The sequence below is a fragment of the Silurus meridionalis genome, chromosome 28, assembly GCF_014805685.1.
Source record: "Silurus meridionalis isolate SWU-2019-XX chromosome 28, ASM1480568v1, whole genome shotgun sequence".
NCBI classification, from domain to species: Eukaryota; Metazoa; Chordata; class Actinopteri; order Siluriformes; family Siluridae; genus Silurus; species Silurus meridionalis.
Window position 1 is genome coordinate 3,187,783 of NC_060911.1, and position 20,940 is coordinate 3,208,722.

At 33.6% G+C, this 20,940-nt stretch overlaps 3 protein-coding genes across 6 annotated transcripts; 2 read left to right on the forward strand and 1 right to left on the reverse strand.

Annotated features, from left to right (window-relative positions):
* Positions 1 to 4,335: 4,335 nt before the first annotated feature.
* Positions 4,336 to 7,565, forward strand: LOC124381387 (C-type lectin domain family 4 member M-like). Of its 3 annotated transcripts, none has more exons than XM_046842985.1 (5): positions 4,336 to 4,567; positions 4,794 to 5,006; positions 6,249 to 6,373; positions 6,540 to 6,643; positions 6,739 to 7,565. In XM_046842985.1, the coding sequence occupies exons 1-5, from the start codon at positions 4,396 to 4,398 to the stop codon at positions 6,881 to 6,883; spliced, it is 759 nt and encodes a 252-aa protein (XP_046698941.1). In that variant the 5' UTR covers positions 4,336 to 4,395; the 3' UTR covers positions 6,884 to 7,565. The 3 variants fall into 3 exon arrangements, with proteins under 3 accessions (XP_046698941.1, XP_046698942.1, XP_046698943.1); XM_046842986.1 differs by having other exon boundaries at positions 4,878 to 5,006; XM_046842987.1 differs by lacking the exon at positions 4,794 to 5,006.
* Positions 7,566 to 7,660: 95 nt separating this feature from the next.
* On the reverse strand, positions 7,661 to 11,463 carry LOC124381393 (CD209 antigen-like protein C). Of its 2 annotated transcripts, none has more exons than XM_046842994.1 (5): positions 10,332 to 11,463; positions 8,723 to 8,896; positions 8,250 to 8,374; positions 8,017 to 8,123; positions 7,661 to 7,937 (listed from the first exon to the last, which is right to left on the reverse strand). In XM_046842994.1, the coding sequence occupies exons 1-5, from the start codon at positions 10,486 to 10,488 to the stop codon at positions 7,796 to 7,798; spliced, it is 705 nt and encodes a 234-aa protein (XP_046698950.1). In that variant the 5' UTR covers positions 10,489 to 11,463; the 3' UTR covers positions 7,661 to 7,795. The 2 variants fall into 2 exon arrangements, with proteins under 2 accessions (XP_046698950.1, XP_046698951.1); XM_046842995.1 differs by having other exon boundaries at positions 8,723 to 8,809; positions 10,332 to 11,461.
* Positions 11,464 to 14,712: 3,249 nt separating this feature from the next.
* Positions 14,713 to 17,456, forward strand: LOC124381384 (C-type lectin domain family 17, member A-like). The gene is made up of 5 exons (XM_046842979.1): positions 14,713 to 15,008; positions 15,549 to 15,764; positions 16,402 to 16,526; positions 16,620 to 16,726; positions 16,820 to 17,456. Exons 1-5 carry the CDS (start codon positions 14,792 to 14,794, stop codon positions 16,995 to 16,997), a joined length of 843 nt encoding a protein of 280 aa, XP_046698935.1. The 5' UTR covers positions 14,713 to 14,791; the 3' UTR covers positions 16,998 to 17,456.
* Positions 17,457 to 20,940: the final 3,484 nt, after the last annotated feature.

Here is a 20,940-nt window from a genome sequence, read left to right on the forward strand (position 1 = left end):
AGAACTATATTTTTCCAAATACATATTTTATTCTTCCCTATATAATTAAACATTTTATTTTATTGGAGCCTGGTTTCACATTTGCAGATACTCTTTAGATAACTTGCCATTTATCCAAATAAAAAAGTGTATGATAGTAGTGTACCATTTTGCAGAAGTGAGAGTGCACAGGCATGGAGAAGTTGTTGCACAATGGTTAAGAAATTGGACTCCCAACTAGAAGATTGTTGGTTCATATCCTAACCCTGCCAAGCTGCCATTGTAGGAAACTTCGAACAGACAAATCTTGGGTGGATCCTGTTTGTGGACTTCACACTATGAATAAAGAATATGAATGAAGTTTGTTTGTGCACGCATACTGTATATTATTATATTATTATTTCATGGTTCCAGGTCATGTGAGTCTCCACAAAGAACCTTACATGTAGGAGTCTTATGAGTCAGATGATATATCATCTGCTAAAATTTTTGAGATTGCATAATCTCATCTCTTATCTCTGTTTTGGTTTTCCCTTTATCAGCCTTTTGTCTGTGTGATTTTTGTTAGACACTAACCCTCCAGCACACACACACACACACACACACACACACACACACACACACACACACACACATATATATATATATATATATATATATATATATATATATATATATATATATATATATATATATATATATATACATACATACATACTGTCAACTCAGAATGCATCGTAGTACATAACTTACATACTCTAACACATTCAAATTACCAGACTTCTGATGACATTTACTGCTTTACAATTACACATAATTTTTAAACTGTTCTTGGGTAAGCAGATTGCAGAAAAGGGACATATGTGGTTTATAAGCTACAGACTGATCATATAAGATGAACTTAATTATCTTCACAGCCACACTCTTGGTATAAAAAAAGTATTTTACACTTTCTGTGAAGTGTACATTGTGACTTTTAAAACGGTTTCTACAAGGCTGTTCATTTATTTATTTATTTTTAGCTTATTTCTGATTTTCTTGATTTTTCTATTGACTGTCCTTGTCTACCTTGTTTGTTTTTCTCTAGGGTTATTCAGAAATATTGCAACACAATTAAGTCTGTGGAAAAGAGGTTTTTTATATATATATATATATATATATATCTTTTTTTACATTTATTTTTTTTTACATTTTTTTTTTTTTTACATTTTTTTTTTTTATAGTTTTTGAGTACCTATTTACTTAAAGAGCAAGGAAAAGCAGGATCTAATGAGGAAGTTAATTAGAGTTTATTCTTTTCCTTTCCCTGACATTCAAAATAACTGAATGTATTTGAAAAAGAATTAAAAAAGTGTAAGCGACTTTTCATTTATGAATTGAAAAAAAAATTACAGGAAAATATTCAACTTTGAGAAGTAACTTTGCTTCACATCAAGATATATTACACCAAATCATCATTTATAATCATCTTAAATGTATTTCTTTATTCTGTTTTTTAGTTTAAGCAATAAAACTATAATAGCACAACACTTCATCACACACACATACAGAAAATGAGGGTGAAACAGAATGATGTAACCTTGAATAACATTTTCTTTGTAACTTTCTCTATAATGCTATTACATGCACTGACACATGCACACCGTGATTTTTAGTTTAAAACAAAATACACCTAGTAAGAAGTCAGTAACCTGCTTTACAGTATTGCTGAAATCTTAAAGATGTTCAGGTCAAGATTAGGATTAGTGGCGAGTGCAGAATGGAAATGATTCAGGGAGCATTTACAAATGCAGGAGCTCTCGCTCAGATTTATGTACTCGCTAAAAAACACCCAGGCTCCTGCAAACTCTGATACGGAGCACACAATCACACACTGTTATAATTTAGGCCTAATACTCATTATACAGTATGTTTATGATTCAGGTTAATCAGGAGTTTAATAGAGTTGAAATGCATTAAAGTGTTCATATTTTTTTATAATAGCATCTCTAACCAAAGATCTGGCTGCCAGGCAAATCACAAGATTATTTTAACACAATAAATCTAATACAATAATATTTTAATTTAGTGCATGGACTCGTGTATATAAAGCACACACTCCGGCTTTTAATAAATGAAATAATGTAAACAGTAACAGACATTTTTTTAATGATATAAACACATTTGTTTATTAATGCATCTATCACCCGCGTAACAAGAACATGTATTAGATGAGTCCATTGCAGTTTAGCATTAAATATTACTCAAAATATTTTTAATAAATTCATAAATTGAAGTATTCTGTGTGTTGTGAATGTTTTAACTCACAACTGCATGTTATAACACACCACATATTAAACAACAAACAAAGAAATAGCATGTACACATATTAAAAGAAACATGGAGAGGACAATGAGAGAGACAATACTTTAGTCTCATCATTTTATTAGCATGTTTTAACCTTTAAATGATTTTCTCTGTGACTCTTTAAGTGTAAAATGACTAAATAAAAAATCCAGTGATGTCTAAAGAATGAATAATGTGCACAGTTAGTAGTTTTAACTCCTCATTAAAAAAATACCAATATGACATGACACACTGCATGTAGCAGATGTGAGAGTTACTGTAATGTGTCTGTTGCTGCTGTGTGTTTTCCTGCTGACTGTTGTCACAGTGCTATGGATCAAGTTTAACACCATAACTATAGAAAACTATCAATTTATGACTTATAGAGAGAGAACAGTCACAGACCAATTACAACAACCTGACTATTGACAAAAATCAGTTACAGGCCAGATACAAGAACCTGACTATATAGAGAGAGAGCAGATACAACACCCTGGCTAGAGACTATACCAGCTACAGATCATAGCTGACTATAGAAAGAGACCAGTTACAGCATTAGAGATTTGGACTGCAAGGTGTGCTTTCAAAACTTGGCAAGTAAATATTGTATATAAACTCATTCAGCAGTAACTTTAAAACTGTCTGCCTAATGTCCTGAAATCCTACACTCCTCAAGACCTCTGGTATCTGACACAAAAGCATTAACAGCAGAGCCTTTCAGTCCATAAGTTGTGAGGTAATGCCATGGATCATGTTTTTCCAGCATATTCAATAGATTCAGTTCAATTCTATTTGTTTAGTACCTTTAGCAAAATAGTTTATACATTTGTTCCTATAATTTTATTTATATAAGTTTGTCCCTATAAATTAATTAGCAAGCCAGAGATGTTGCTGAAAAAACTCTCTGTGACAATATGAGGTAGAAATATTAAGAGGTTATTAATTAAGCCATAATAAAATGACACATTAAATATCCAAATATTAAGTAATGACAAATAAAATTCTAATTCATCTTTGTAGTTTCTTGTTTATCTCCATCAATCTCCATCAGATAAACATGAGAAAGGCTTTTTGTCACAGAGATCACCACCACTACACTCATCATGTGCCTTGTGAAAAGAAGCATGCTTAATCAGAGCCAATATAAGAATTTAAGATGAAAATGTACCTATAACTATAGAATTAGCTGTGGAATAAAACTGAAAAACAACAGTCAGTGTCATTACCATCTCTGGATAACAATCACTTTGCACACAAGATGGAGACATTCTCTATTTATTTATGTATTTTTATTCTTTATTCTTTCTTTTTTGTTTTCACCTGCCTGTGGTTTGATAAGTTATTTAAACCTGTTTTTTTACTAATTCTTTGTTGTTGGCAGCACTGAGGCCATCTAGGTTTTTAATAACATCTGCATTTTCATATCCTTTGATTGGACAGTCAAATACTGCACTAGTCAGTGCTCGCAGCCACATCTCTAGCAAAAGGCACAAACTCAAACAATAAATTGATTTGGTTGCAGATATACTTATAAGAAAATAATCTGTCTATTCAAACTTAAGCTACTAGCTAAGCATTAATTGTTCATGATTTTAATATTCATAATCAGGACAACGCTCTGAGAACACCAGATGTGTCCATTTTAGATTCAGTACGAATTTGGATTAAATATACAAAATATATTCATAGTTCCACAGTCTGAAGTTACTTCAGATCCTTACTTAATTTCCTTTCAAATATCTATTAGTCATGGTATCTGTACCTCACTGTGTTAACTAAAATCAGTTCATTTAAATACAGTCAGTTTAATAAATAACTGTAGATTACAATAGAATTATCTCAGACCTGCAATGACAATGTTTTGCTATATAAGGTCTGTTCATAGCATGACTTAAGTTAATTTTGAACAGTTTAGCTTTTGTGTTGCAACTTCCTTAACTGACACCCATGACTGTAATAAGGAAACTTTCTCTGATTGTGTGCGCACACACACACACACACACACACACACACACACACACACACATTTATTTCCTCCCCAACAGACAGACAGTACGTCAGAGTTTTATATAGATCTTGTATAGATGAAAGATGTCCGACTGTGTGTATGCTGATCCGCTTTGCCCTGCGGAGCTGGAGAGAGGAGAGAAGGTAGAGAAGGTGGTGGATATCTATGACAGTGTTGATGTGGTTAAAGTTCATGACCCTGATGCAGAAACAGAGGATCCTGACACAAAGAGGAACCTTCAAGATCATTACACAGGTTTTAATAATGTCACTTTTGATCTTTTTTTGATAGTTCTTTTGTAAATTCAGTATTATTAGTGGGTTATTATCAGTAGAAACCCATCTTTTGGTGAAGAGCACCTATGCTTGTTGTGAGCAGTGCTATTTATTCCACAACTATTCTATAGGAACAAAGGACACCTACAGAATATATCATTTTATGAATGTTTGTATCCATATCACCCACAACCCTTTCTTTGAAGGAAACACTACATGGTGCAGATGTTACAGTGTGACTGTGGTGTGTTTGGTGGTGCTGTGTGTTTTCCTACTGACTGCCATCACAGTGCTGTGGATCAAATTTAACAACGTAAATACAGAAAACAGCCAGCTACATTCAAGATTCACCAATCTGACTATTCAAAGAGATATGTTACAAAGGGATACAACTGAAATCCAGAGGTTTTCCATATTAGGTATGTAATATAATATACTCTAAAACTGCTGCATATGTGAATTTAGATAATGATTAAACAGTTTTCAAAAAATAAAGAAAAATTTACTTTTATTAATTTTCTGGAAAACTGTGTAAATTAACGGTAATATTTATACTGCTGCTTTGTAGATTTTTATTTTTTATATAGTTTCACAATGTATATAATATAGTTAACACTAACGTTATCACTAACGGCTGGAACCAAATTCCTTGTGTGTGTCAACACACTTGGCCAATAAACCTGATTCTGAGTCTTAATATGTGCCTGGTCAAAGAGTACAATTCACACACATTCCAGGACACTCAGTTACCAGGTTACTCATTTAAATAAATCTAAAATAATTGCTCAGCTCCCCTCTTTGTACACCTGACTTTAACAAGCAGTTAGATTTTGATTGCTGTATTGTTTTTAGACCTGGTTCTCTTTCTAATTCTTAATACTCTTGTCTATCTTGGACTGTTGATTTTTTAAATTCAGTTTTGCCTCTTCGATATTGCTTCATATTTTTGGATTATTCTGCCTTGGTATTAATAATGAACTGCTTTCCTTACACTTGTATCGGTCTGTATATTTATTCTATAACATGCACATGGTTGCAGCTGAAGAGCCTGAACTGCGTACAGATCTCACGACACAGGAACAGTTCATAGAAGAGCAGCAGCAGCATCTCTCCTACCTGGAGGCGTAGATCAGGGGGTCATTCTCAAAAATCCTTTAATGGCATTTTAGTTTGCCTAGATAGCAACCAGTTACAGTGCCAGCTTGTGTTTTAAGACATGTGTGTCCTCCTTGCTGACTGAGACAACGCACCATTTGGCTGAACTGATTGCCATCAAAACCGAAGGTATTGGCAGTATGTTTGTTGGCCTGCTAGTGAGGGTGTTTGGTCACAGACAGCCAACAACTACATTTCCCAGTAAGGACATGGGCTTTAAATATGTCCACCACAGTCAATGATTCCCACACAATTCAGCACTCTCAGTCACCAAGTTACTGATTGAACACACCTGTATATAAGGATTCAGATTCATTCACAAGTAAAAGATTTGTCAAAAATAGTTTACAAAAGTACACCTTATGCACATTTGCTCATCTAAGTATGTGGAGCTACAGGTGGCCAAGGAGGGGAATTTTGTTGGTACACCTCATAGTCATCAAGATGTGGGACAAAATATTTTTATCTGCTTCAGCCTATAATGATTCAGCCCTTTATTTCACAAGGATGGAGATTCTACAATTCTAGTCTTTACTACATTTCTGCTGAGAAGAAGGACTGGAATCAGAGCAGAGATGACTGCAGAGAGAAAGGAGCAGACTTGGTGATCATAAACAGCCGAGAGGAACAAGTAAAACAAACTCGCAATTATAAGGAACAATCTTAATGATTCTTAATTAAAGCATTATGTGTGTGAGGCTGCTTTGAGGCAATGCCCATTGTTAAAATACTGTATAAATAAAAAATCAACTGAATTGGATGTTGATGATCATTTTATTTTGTGCTCTTAATCACAGGAGTTTATTAAACGCATGTATGACAGGGCTGCTTGGGTTGGTCTAAGTGACAGAGACACAGAAGGTGAATGGAAATGGGTGGATGGTACACCACTGACCACTGCGTAAGAAATCTTTTAACTAAAATCTGTTTATCATGCAGTTACCAACACTTCATTACTTAAAGCAAAACAGTTGGTCCTCTGATTCTGTCCCTCAGGTATTGGAATAAAGGAGAGCCCAACAGTAATGGAGACGAGGACTGCGCTGTAATGAGCTATGTGAATAATCCTGTAGAAAACTGGGCTGACTTTCACTGTAACAATAAATTTACCTGGATTTGTGAAAGGAGAATTTTTTCTTAACATGAAAATGAATGTAGTCTGTATTTTATATATATATATAATTATTTTTTTTTCTTTTGCATTTTTTATCTTCTTACTCATGATACATAAACATCTAAATAACAATTTCTGTTACCACACATATATATGTAAACCTGAATTTAACTGTTCCTTTTTAAAGATGAAGCTTCTCAGACTAAATCTGTAATAGTCGAATCTGCTATTTTAATTTAGCTTTTCTGTTTTTTTGGAATGCATTTAATTGATTATTTTGGTTTATCAGACACTGTGATATGACTTGCTAAAGGTGAATAAAAGCTGTGCATAAAATTCTTCCTCTTAGATGTTTGTACTGTTTCTCTGTGTGCACTGATCTTTTTATGTGGTTTAAAATGGTTTAGTAGTCTGAAATTTACCAACTGGACTCAAATATGGCAGCTGAGATTATTGAATTTTCCATTTTGAGATAATAGAAAACAAATGTCACTCTCGAAATCTATATTGTTACCTTTTAAAACTATATACTTTAGTTTAATTTATATATAATTGTTGATAATAGAAATTTTTGCAGTATTTAATTTTTCTTATAACACATTTATAACATGCATTTGCATGATGTGAAACAGTCACAAAACAACTTGCTTCCTGTTCTCACTTACCATCTCACTTACCATCACTTACATAAACGGTTGTTTCCTCACCAGTCTCTCTATTTTTCATGAATGGATGTGGCTTTAACATTGAATGAACTACACCCGATGATGTGATGAATATTTCTTTGTTGCGCAACAGCAATTTAAAGATTTACACATAGATGCTAAAAGCAGGTAACAAAATAATTACAGACTTGATGCAATGAGGATTTTTCTGAAACACAGAACTCTACACAGAAATGTCAATTTAATTAACAGCTTTTCTTTCAAATACAGCAATTTAGAAAAAGATTGTCTTCTCACAGATCCAAATAAACTTAGATTTGCAGGGATAATCAGCCCAGGTCCTGACAGGATCAGACCCTTCACCTGTTATAACACAGTGCTCATCTTTATCATTGGGTTCTCCACTGAACCAATACCTGCAGGAGAGAATCAGAGAAAATGTGTTTAAGTGATTGACTTAAAATAATAATGAGGAAATATTAGTGATTTTCTTACTCAGCGATCAGTGGTGTATCATCCACCCACTTCCACTCGCCCTCTCTGTCTCTGTCATTCAGACCAATCCAAGATTTTCTGCTTGTCCGTAATATATTTATGAAATCCTGTCATGGTTGTAGTAAAATATAATAATAAATGAGTATCTCTCTCTCTCTCTCTCTCTCTCTCTCTCTCTCTCACACACACACACACACACACACACACACACACACACACACCCATGCACTCACCTGTTCCTCTCTGCTGTTTATGATCACCAGCTCTGCTCCTCTCTCTCTGCAGGCCTGCCTGCTCTCAGTCCAGCTCTTCTTCTCAGTTGAGATTTTGTAAATACTAGAACTGAACAAAATCCAGCCTGGATCCAGATAATTTAAAAAGAAAATGTTTTTTTTTTAATTATTATTATAAATGAGACACAAACTAAAAAAATAAACTACAGTCTGTCTGGCTGTAAAAGATTTTGCCTCATCACTTTTTTCTTTATTACAGCATGTCTCCACATGTGTAAGCCCTTTTTTTCCAGACCAGTTTGCCAAACATGTAAGACTGCTTTAGAAGTACCTATCTATACATTAATCAAAAACATCTCCGAATCAAAAAAAGATTGCATGATTTGACAAATTTGGAAAGAAATCCTTGAGTAACTTAAGAATTAATAAAGTAAAATTCTTGTGAAACTTTTGCAGTATCAAGTATTACTCACCCAGCTGAATAAACCTTTGTAGTTCCTTTTTATGCTTCTTTAACTGGTCTCTCTCTGCAGTCAGGATGTTGAGTTTGATCCACAGCACTGTGACAGCAGTCATCAGGAGAACACACAGCAGTAACACACACACTACAGTCAGGGTGTAACAGATATTCACTGTACAGTTGATTCCTGGAAATAGGTTAATGTAATATTTTAACAACAGAGTTGTCTCTTCTTATGAAAATGGGCAAAGTAATATATATTTAATATTTGTAATCCATGCAAGTAGTGATATTCAGAGCTTAACATTTATGAAACATGTAAAAGTTGTAACAAAAAGGTAAAATTCAGTCTAAAAAGGAACAACACAAAAACAATTATTTATAATTAACAACTTTGTTGTTTTGTCGGACACAAAAAGGTCAAATTTACAGCGTAAACACAATTATTTGAAACGCTGAATTAAAAGTAAGTTGTTTGTCCACTTCAACACGATAAAAGACTTCTCCAGACTTTAATGACGTCTAGTGAGGTTTTGTGAAACCAGGATGACATGAGAGATACTAATTCCAACCATGCTGTCATTTCTTATTCTTATTACAGCATAATCTCATATATTGTAATATAATATCTTGTGTTTTATTCCTCACAAGACATCATCATAAACTAATATATCGCAAACAAACTCAAACATAGCACTGTAAAATATGGTGGTGGTAGTGTGATGGTCTGGGGGGGCTGTTTTGCTGCTTCAGGACTTGGAAGACTTGCTGTGTTTAAATGGACAATGATCCAGAACACACCAGCAAGTCCACCTCTGAAGGGCTGAAGATAAACAAAATAAAGACTGGAGTGGCCTAGTCAAAGTCCTGACCTGAATCCTAATGAGATACATTCCCTTAAAAAGGCGGTTCATGCTCGAAAACCCTCCAACGTGGCTGAATTACTACAATTCTGCATAGATGAGTGACCAAAACTCCTCCACAGCACAGTAACAGACTCATTGCATGCTATCACAAATGCTTGATTGCAGTTGTTGCTGCTAAGGGTGGCCCAACCAGTTATTAGGTTTAGGGGGCAAACACTTTTTCACACAGGGCCATGTAGTTTTGGATTTTGTTTTCCCTCAATAAAAAAAAAATGTTGTGTTCACTTGTGTTATCTTTTACTAATATTTTAATTATTTTAATGATCTGAAACATTAAAGTGTGACAAACATGAAAAGATATAAGAAAACAGGTCACCACTGTAGTTGGTAACTGCTTTTAAATAAGGTATACATGTTTAACACATGTTTCATTTACTGAGGCCCTTTTGTACAATTTCTGCAAATAGTAGTTCCTATTACAGCACTTGTCACATCACTGTCAGCTTCTGTGCTGAACTCCCCTTCCTAAAATTCACTGCTAGTTCAGACAGCAGTAACCTCTAAGTGGTTGCAGGAATTTAATCTTCAAAAAAAAAACAACAGGTCATGTGTGGTTTAAAGGTTTTGAGGAGTGGTCTTGTAGAGATTCTGCCTCTTATAGTTAACTTTTAATACAGTGACCATGGAGTATAACTAAATCAAGCCAGCTTTTTAAAATTGTATTATTTTGTGATTGAAAAATACTAATTTGTTTACCTGGGCGTTGAGTTTGTAGGTTACTGTTTGTATCAGCATCCTCTCTCTCCGATCCATAACCACCTGCAGTTTTGTAGATGACCACCGTAATTACCTCTTCATCTCCTCTCTTCCCCTCTTCCTCCATGCAGTTAACATTAGAAACACATTGAAACATTTTTAAACTATAAAACCCTGACAAAAACACGTGCCTCTCTACGTGTGAGGATACGACTGTACAACTCGAGTGTCCTGTATAAATTAATGTGCTGCTGATAGAAAAGGAAGTGAGACAGAGGTTATCTGTGGTTAATGTATGAAGATGATCGAGCTGCAGGTTTCATTCTGTACTTTATAAACCCTTAAAATGCAGCATTCTCTGCCAATATAAACAAACAATATTCTACTTTAATTATATGTTACTTGGGTTTATTAGTATGTTTTCTCTTTGTACACATTAATTAGACCTTTTACCTTTGGCTTCTTTATCAGATTGGATTTGGTTATATACATTTATAAATGGTTTGTTCATGTGGGAAACAGACTTAAACTTACCAAAAAATGTAAATTTAACAAAAAGTTTTAGTTTTGCAGACTAAAACTTTAAGCACCTTGAGGCTTTCAAATATAGTTTTCACAGACTACAATCCCCACTTACTCCAGTATTCTCAGTGACTCAGCTATTGAATGAAAAAAATGGACTAAAAATTTGCGAAGCAAGTAAACAGTAAATGCACTTTTTTCTATTTATACACCTGAAATGACCAATCCCGTTATACCTGTGACTGTCTTTTAACCTTCTCTTGTTTTGTTTCTCATTGTTGCATGGCTTCTTACTTATTATTTTGTATTTGTCTACTCATATCTCATTAAAAACGTCTTTGCTGCACTTGCATCTGTCTGTATTTACAAGAAAATATACTTTACTCAAAACATGGTTGCAGCAGAAGTCCAGACTGGCATCAAGTCCTCACAGCTCATCAGCAAATCATGTGTGATCAGTTGACCTGGGCACTAATCCAGTTCCTTGCATTGAGCAGTGTTTTACATTGTGAGAGGTAAAACAATGCTTCAATGCTCACTGTACTTTACCTACTGTGAGTAAAAGAGATGGACTACCGGAGCAAATCAATCAAAATTCAGCTATGAAAATATACATACAACTAAATAAAATATCAAACGACACTGTGTAGTTTAAGTTAGTGAGTCGTTACATCACTTAAAACATGATTATTCCTCCATATGGTATAAAGAGCTTGAAATCTACACTTTTAATAACTAAGGAAGAAACATTAAGGACTAGGGATGCATAATCCAGATAATCCTTCAGTTACAGAGATAAATATACAGCCATATAATAAATAGTCTCTTATTAACCAAGAATTTATATTATTTATTTATTGATTTAAAGATGGGTAGAAATTTGGACTTACACATTCTACAACTTTTTATACCAAGATACATGACCTGACTTTCTACTTGAATATACCATACTGTATTTAACATACTATTGTATTTCAACACTATTTATACATTTCAGTATTTAAAGAAAGATCTAAAATTAGCCATATAATAATTTATTTGCAAAATGTCTTTGTTATAACGTCAGAAACTGCTTCGGGTTTGTTTGTTAGTAGAATAAAACCCACTCATGATTTTAATTCATTTATTTTTTTTTTTTTTCTTTATATGCTGTGTTTTCACCAACACTGTGTTTAATCGGTACATTGTGTCACATTCTCATTATAAGCACAATATGCGCCCTCTGGCGGGGTAGATTGAAAATGACTACTTGAAAATAACTACTCCCCTTGTTTTTTTATGTTAGTTTATTTCTATTTTTTAATACTTTATATTACTTTTATTTTTTTAATACTACTTTCAACAAAAACATACAATCAAATTATTAAAAAAACGAAGATAAACATCTACAGAAAAATAATTCTTGCACTCGCTTGGTGTCGCATTCTCAATATAAACACTATTTGCGCCCTCTAGCGGTGGGGAGAGAAAAACTCTTCTTCGCGCATTGTATCGGTGTTATATTCTCAATGTAAACACAACAGTCGCCCCCTAGCGGTGGGGAGAGAATAACTCTTCTTCGCGCATTTTATCGGTGTTAAATTCTCAATGTAAATACAACATGCTCCCTCTAGCGGTAAGGAGAGAACAACTCTTCTTCGCGCACTTTATCGGTGTTATGTTCTCGATGTAAATACAACATGCGCCCTCTAGCGGTGTTAAGATTTATTTTATTTCGTGCATATCGGTATCGCCTTCAGAGGTGGCGAAAGTACACACATTTTCCACTCAAGTAGAAGTACAGATACTCATGTTTTAAAAGATTCTGGTTAAAGTTGAAGTTAGCGACCTGCACACCTGCGAGACACGGGACAGGGCAGGAGAATCACTGAGTGATTATCCATATTTCATGATTTTGTGCATTTTCACTCTACAGTCTATGTAAGATCTACTAGATCATCCTCTACTAGCGATTGTGTTGTTCCTTTTCGTCATTCTGCATTTGGGCATCATTTTTCTCAGTAAAGGCTACTATTCACTGGAACAGTCGACCAGAAAACGCGCATTGAGAAGAAAAAATATTGACATGTTACCAAATAGATTAAAACTATAGTAACGAGCATGTTTAAAATAATGTTAAAATAATACGTAAAAAGTTATCCGGAAAATAAATAGTGAAGTAAAAATCTAATTAAGTACAATAACAAAGTATTTGTACTTCATTGGGTCCCATTTCTGGTCGCATTCTCAACATAAACATAATATGCGCCCTCTAGCGGTGTGGAGAGAAACGCCTTCTTCGAACCCGCCATCGGTGTCGTATTCCCAACTTAAACACAACCTGCGCCTTCTAGTGGTGTGGAGAAAAATTTCTTAGCGCAAAACATTAGTGTCGCATTCGCAACATAAACTATCGCCCTCTCGCGGTGTGCATTGAAAATTACTACTTCCCGTATCCCACTTTTCGTTTTATAGAATTAATTTCACTTATTTGATTTAATTTATTTTAATTACCACCATAAACAGAAACAATATAATAAAAAATATTAATTCAAACAATACAAATCTAATAAAACAGTGCCAGACGGCAATACATCAAAACGAAAATAAATAAAAATGATATACGAAAGAAAAATTGTGCTATTTTATGAAACGCCATACATGCTTTCAAAGTTATAAGATCCAATTGCACTTTTATTTTTATGAATTTAATACTTTCCCATCAAAATTAACAACTGCAAAAGATCTTACCGACTGTATATCTATTTTATGATCACTGAAGTGCAATATTCTCAGATCCACTCAGCTGTAAAACAATATAAAATTTTTTCTTAATGTTACATATAATCCAAAATATTTTTGTAATGGAAAAAAAATAAATAAACAAAAAAAAAAAACAGTAATGCAGCTTCACATCCATGAAAAAATCCTCCTGCAACATCGAAGAAAATCAATGAGTTCCTGAGAGTTCAGCCAAAGACCTTAAAGTGGAAACAAATGACCAAAAAAGCTATAAATAAGGAAGCCACTTAGTCACCACGCTTCACTGACAAGCCAAAACTACACCCCTGTGGATATCTTCTCCCTAACTATCCACTGCAGAGCCCAGCAAGGACAAACGTCAAAAGAAACTGTACCTGTGTATTGAGCTTAAAAGTTTCTCTTTGCTGTTTTTGTGATGTTTTAGAATCTAAACTCCTTCAGATGTCTGTTATATTTTTTTCTTTCCTTAATAATTATTACATCCGCAGCAGCACAACAAGACATCTCTTCAAAAAAATCACAAAAATGAAGAAACTGTGGAATTAACATCAATCTGTGTAATACAGCTCTATGATTTTATAGGCAATTCTTAAAAAATAAAAACAAAAAAAAAACAGATGTATAAAAGGGAAGTAATTATTGTATGGCATAATAAGTAGGGACTCACCAGCAGAACTGAGATTAAGCAAATATTACAAGAATTTGCAATCATGGCATCACGGCATTGAAATTCATGTCCTGTGCTGCTGTTATATGGAATCAGTGCAGTGTTAAAAAGAAGAAAAAAAAAAACATTCTACTCTTTTTATTTCAAGTTTTTTTGCATGCTTTTTGTAAATTTTTGTAGTTATATTATTACAAGAATGAATTAAGAATGAAATTGATGTTTCCTGCTCAAAATGGAGTTTACTGTTACGACAATAAAGTTCACTATTTACCGTTCTTCACACATCCTGAAGTGTCTGTATTTATGGATTAGCTTTAAGAACGAAGAATGATTCTTTAAAAATTACACATTCACAATATAAATTACCATTAAAACAATATATTTACTCATTCATTCATTCAGTTCTGTTTATGCTCGATGACTTCCTTATTTAACAGCATTGTGCAATTTTGACTTTCCTATTCAGCAACTGCAACAGTTGACTCGTGTCATTACAGCTTACACACATACACAAAGTGGTGGTTGATAAATGCAGACTGAACCACTGTACTTAAATGTTTCAGACCCTCAGATATTAGAAATGTCTGAGCTATTTTCTGACTATGTGAACTACACTCAGATAAGAGGAGAGCGCATAGAGAAGGTGGTTGAAATCTATGACAGTGCAGATGCTGCTAGTGGTGAGGATGTTTTGGACGAGACAGAAGCCACCAACGTACAGAAAAGCGTACCAACTGTACACACAGGTATGCAGGTTTTCAATGTTTTATTTTTAATTTTTATTGTGATTAGTAAGATATAAATCATTTGGGTTTTTAGTGTGTGGTATATGTAAATATGGGACATCATCTTTTCACCAGACCCATGATTTTAATATGGAGTAAAGGCTCTGTCTTTGCTCTTAGAACAGACTTAATTATTCACTGGATGGACTCCACATTCTGTTAAGTTTCCATGTTGACATGACTGCATGACATAAGGTTTTTAAATTAACACCCCAAATGTGCTTTATAAACTATTTCAGACCCGATTTACAACAATACAGCCTCCAAAAATGGCCACTAAAGATCCCAACACTCACTATCACATTCACAGTCATGAAGCTATTATTCATTACCAAACTGTTACATATTGTTCGATATTTTGATGCTGAAATCTTTTTGTCTCACATTATTGATTTGTGCCTGACTTTAGATATTAAATTTGTTCAATGCCTGACCTTACTGCCTATTCTGTTTTTATTGATGAAAGAAAATAAGATTAAATTTGTGTTAATTCATCTCTAGGATACACTGCATGGAGCAGAAGCTACAGACTGACTGCAGTGTGTGTGCTGTTGCTGTGTGTTCTCCTACTGATTGCAATTACAGTGCTGTGGGTCAAATACAGCAACCTGAATACAGAAGACAGACAGCTACAGACCAAGTACAACACTCTGACTCTAGAGAGAGACCAGTACCAGCAAGAGATCTCTGAAATGAATGGTCTGATTGGAAAACTCGGTAGGTGAATACTATGCTTATGTAAAACGGTAAAAACTCATCTCTACACCAAAAACTTTTATTTAATTTTTTTCTTGGCGAGATGCTGCAGGTACAGAGGATATTACAAAGAAATAAATAAATAGTCTTACTTAGTCTTTGCCATGTGGTTGCTCTTGAATGTTGTCTGTTTTTTTTTTGTCTTTTTTTTTTTTTTTTTTAGTGTAATGCTTTTTTAATAACATGAAACCTTTTCTTATGTTAAAAATTACACTCTGGTTTATGGTGTATTCACACTAATTATAAGAGATTATTAGATTATTATTAGGGTTGGAAAGTAATAATGACACATAAACTATGTGTCATTGGGATGTGTATGTCATAATGACACATAAACTAACAAAAAGGAAACAAGCCTAAATGACATTGCAAAAGATTTCCTGTTCTAAATGCAATTCATTCCCCCAAAAAACTTTAAACATGTTATTGATGTGATAGACTATTTATTTTTACTTATAGTGTCTTGCCTTGATTTACACTAGATACAGTTACATAATCTGTTTATACTCTTGAAATGAAGCAAAATGACTTAATAATAGTGCTGTTGAATCAATATGTTAATAAATCAATATATTTTTATTTGAATTCTCTAAACAAGGATGGACATTTTTCAGCTCGAGTGTATATTGTAAGTGTACTAAAAAGAAGACCTGGAATGAGAGCAGACAGGAGTGCCAAAGAAAAGGAGCAGACCTTGTGATTATAAACAGTACAGCAGAACAGGTGAGTGAGAGAGAGAGAGAGAGAGAGAGAGAGAGAGAGAGAGAGAGAGTACACATGAAAATCTATATTCATATTGTGCTATTACAATTACAGGAGTTCATAGGTAAATATTTTGGAGGTACTGAATTTTGGATTGGTCTGACTGACTCAGACAGAGAGGGGGAATTTAAATGGGTAGACGGTACACCACTGACCACTGAGTAAGAGATCATAAAACTAAAATTTACACATGATCTAGTTTTTATCTCAGTCTAATAAAATAATAAACATTCTGACTCTCTTTGTGTTTTTAGGTTCTGGTGGATTAGAGAACCCAATGATTATGGACAAAGAGAGGACTGTGTTGTAACAGGCTTCAGAAATGCTATGAATAACATGTCCACCTGGGCTGATGTTCCCTGCAACTACCATGCATTTGGGATTTGTGAGATGAAATTACTGGATGGAAGACATGAGGGCCAAAAAAACTGATATGGAACAATTTGGAATTGAAAACTTGGTGACGCTTGGAGTCTGTGCTTTTTGTCCATTTAATCTCACAAACACAATTTTCTTGTAGTTTGAATGGTGAATGTTGCTGTTTTATTGTGTTTCAGGTATTTTTTACCAGTAGCAAAAAGTGTACAGATTACATGACCATATCAAGCAAATTTCAAGTCTGCTTTTGACACAAATTAAAGTGTTTATTGTGTTTTTGTATTTACAATGGATTATTTGGTATAAAGGACTTGGAAATGAGTAAACATTTACTATTCGACAGATGCCCTTATCCAGAGCAGCTTACAAACACACAGCTAAGCAACTGAAGGTTAAAGCCTTTGTTTAAAGGCTTACCAGTGGCATCTTAGTAATGTGGGGATTTGAACCCACAACCAGCCAATCAGAAGTCCAGGATCTTATCCACTGAGCTACCACTTAAGTAGAAGTACAGATTTTTATGTTTTAAAATACTCGGGTAAAAGTTGAAGTACTGATTATACTTTTTTAATCAAGTGAAAGTAAAGAAGTTTTGGCTCTGACATGTACTTAAGTAAATTGTAGTTATTACGTCTACCTGTTTTAGCTGTTAACTGGACCTCACATCATATTAATATTAGATGATTAGATGATTAGATGATTAGATAGATAGATAGATAGATAGATAGATAGATAGATAGATAGATAGATAGATAGATAGATAGATAGATAGATAGATAGATATGTAAGCATAGTACAGTAAATAAATATAAAGGCTACAGCAGTGCAGAGATGTGTGGACATCATTAAGAAGTACAGATAGATGTTCTAAGGCTATGGCATTAAAGAGGAATTGTACAGTAGTGGAAGGCTATAATATTATGGCATTTAAGAAATGTGCAAGCTGCATAAATTATATATATATATATATATATATATATATATATATATATATATATATATATATATATATATATATAAAAAAAATATACATTGCATGTATAATTGTACTGAGGTTATCAATCAAATATTTAATCGCAACTTAATCGCACATTTCTATCTGTTCTAAATGTACCATATATTAATACTTCCTGTTTTTAATACTTTAAGCAACATGGACATGTAGAAATATGGATACAACACAGAGCAAGAAAAAAAACCCTTGTTAATGTTTTAAAGTAATAATGGTGGTTTAAATTACGGAAATCATCAGGACACCAAACCAAACGGAACCTTTGCTATGTTTCCACATGGACAGTTAATGAGGTGATACCGGAGAAAATGCACCTCTTCAAGTCAAGAAGCTTTTGTAATAATCATAGACATTTTACAGATTTGAATGATGTATTGTTCTTATCTGTTCGATCAATAAAGACAGTAATTTAAAAACAAAACGCCACCCAGAGGGTTAATTGTGTGAATCATGGAGGATTTGGTGTTTGATTTGAGACTTGGCACATAAATAAAACAAATGTTTACTGATTACAAATATTTTTCGGTGGAGTTTTCATTAATTATTTTATATCTAAGTAACGAAAGGATGTCGTGAATAAATGTATGTTTAGCTGAAGGTTTTAATTTCGCCTCTTTTATATTAAGTTATTTATTTATGTATTTACATTTTTTATAAAAATGGTAAAAACAGAAATGTGCACTGAATTGATAATAATACGGCGTTAATAAAATTTTGTGCCGTTTAAAATAATTTTAATTTTCACACCCTAATAATAGTAATATATATTAATACAAAACAAATAAAAAATGTTGTTATCTAATGAATGTGTCCAGGCTGAACATCCACATATAGAACACAAGCAGAGAAAAGATGATTATGATGATAATGATGATGATCAGGTTATAAGGAATGTCTCTGTTCTTAGTCATGTTTACATCACTGACTCCCTCTGTCTCATCCACTTTAGCTTTACTTCTTGTTGCTTTCTGCCTGCTTATTCTTAACTTCGTAAACTAGTCTACGTCTGTGGTGAGTGAGAGTCAGGACTTTATACACCAGTGGATTAAAAAAGACACGCAATGACATGAAATTGGTTGTTCGGCTGAAATCGGCACGCAGTGAAAAAAAAAAAAAAAGTATATTTCACCAAATCAATGGATTAAAACTAAAGTAACGAGCCGGTTTTGAAAATGTAAGAAGTAGAAAGTACAGATATTTGTGTAAAAATGTAATTAATAAAAAAGTAAAAAGTTGTCTGTAAATAAATAGTGGAGTAAAGTACTGATTCCAGAAAAATCTACTTAAGTACAGTAACAAAGTATTTGTTAATTCCCACCTCTGCACACCAATAAGTAAAAGCTCACTGAATAAACCACTGTGCTTCATTAAATAAGGTGAACTGTGTTTACATCTGCATTTGTGCATTGTTTTCTTAATGCAAAGCACAAAAAGCACCCTTTCTGCTCTTCCAATTTCCATACAATTACCATACAATTGTAGAGGGTGTCTTAGGATGCAGTAGCATAAAAACTAAACTTGGAATCTAATGTTTAACACCCACTATAACTTTTTTGTCCTTTATGATCTAAATCAGATGGTTGATGTGTGTCTTTACTAAAGAGATATTATCTATAAAATAAATATTATGAAAAATTAGTGTGATTATAAGATGTATTCATTGTACAAACAATATATAGGCCCCAAACACAATCCAAATCTTTGTTTATAGACAAAATATCAGGCATTAGAATTTTTGACAAAACCAGAATAGACAATGAGACCCAATCAGCACATGCACAAACACACATACAGTACAGACCAAAAGTTTGGACACACCTTCTCATTCAAAGAGTTTTCTTTATTTTCATTAAAGTGAAAATTATAGAGTCACACTGAAGGCATCAAAACTATGAATTAACACATGTGGAATTATATACATAACAAAAAAGTGTGAAACAACTGAAAATATGTCATATTGTAGGTTCTTCAAAGTAGCCACCTTTTGCTTAGATTACTGCTTTGCACACTCTTGGCATTCTCTTGATGCCTACTTTGAAGAATCTACAATATGACATATTTTCAGTTCACTTTTTTGTTATGTATATAATTCCACATGTGTTAATTCATAGTTCTGATGCCTTCAGTGTCACTCTACAATTTTCATAGTCATGAAAATAAAGAAAACTCTTTGAATGAGCAGGTGTGTCCAAACTTTTGGTCTGTACTGTATATATAATATATATAAACTTTTGGTCTGTACTGTATATATACTCACAATCAGAAAAAGAATGATGATAAGAAGATGCGCTTCAAAATGTAACAAAAAATGCCCTCTGGTGGTCTGGGGGAATGATATCAGATGTTTAAACTGTTACTTCATGCTGCTGTGAGCATGGTATGAGCACCACCGGGAACTCTGTCACTATTCCGCTTTACCATTTACTGCAGACTTTCACTACCGCTTAAATATCTGCCATATTGGAAAATGTGCTGATGAATAAAAAATGTTACATCATTAGATGCACACAGATATCTTAGAAGTGTTAAAACTGTAGAATCTCTGTCACTTTACATCACTTTGATTGTGAAAGATATGATTAACTGGTATTGCTATAAAAAGGGAAACCACTATTGCATGATGGCAAGTCCCCAGCAGAAGTGAGTTTTAGCAATAACTGCATCCATGTCCTGTGTTACATTTAAGCATAAGAAAAGTATTTAATGAAATCCTTACTTCATTATAAATAGATTTCCATCAGACTTTAAATTGTGGTTATGGACATTTTTGCTGATATAGGGCATAGAGCCCTGGGGTGCAGTCAGCATTCAATTAATCCCGAAGATGTTTAATAGGATTGGAGTCAGAGTCTATAGCAGGCCACTCAAACCCATGTAAAGCATATCTTCAAGCAACCACAACCTATACAGTTATGTACTGTACTATATAGTGTATATGTTATAGTCACCCCAGTCTTCTAGTAATATTAGAAACAGGTTCAGGTT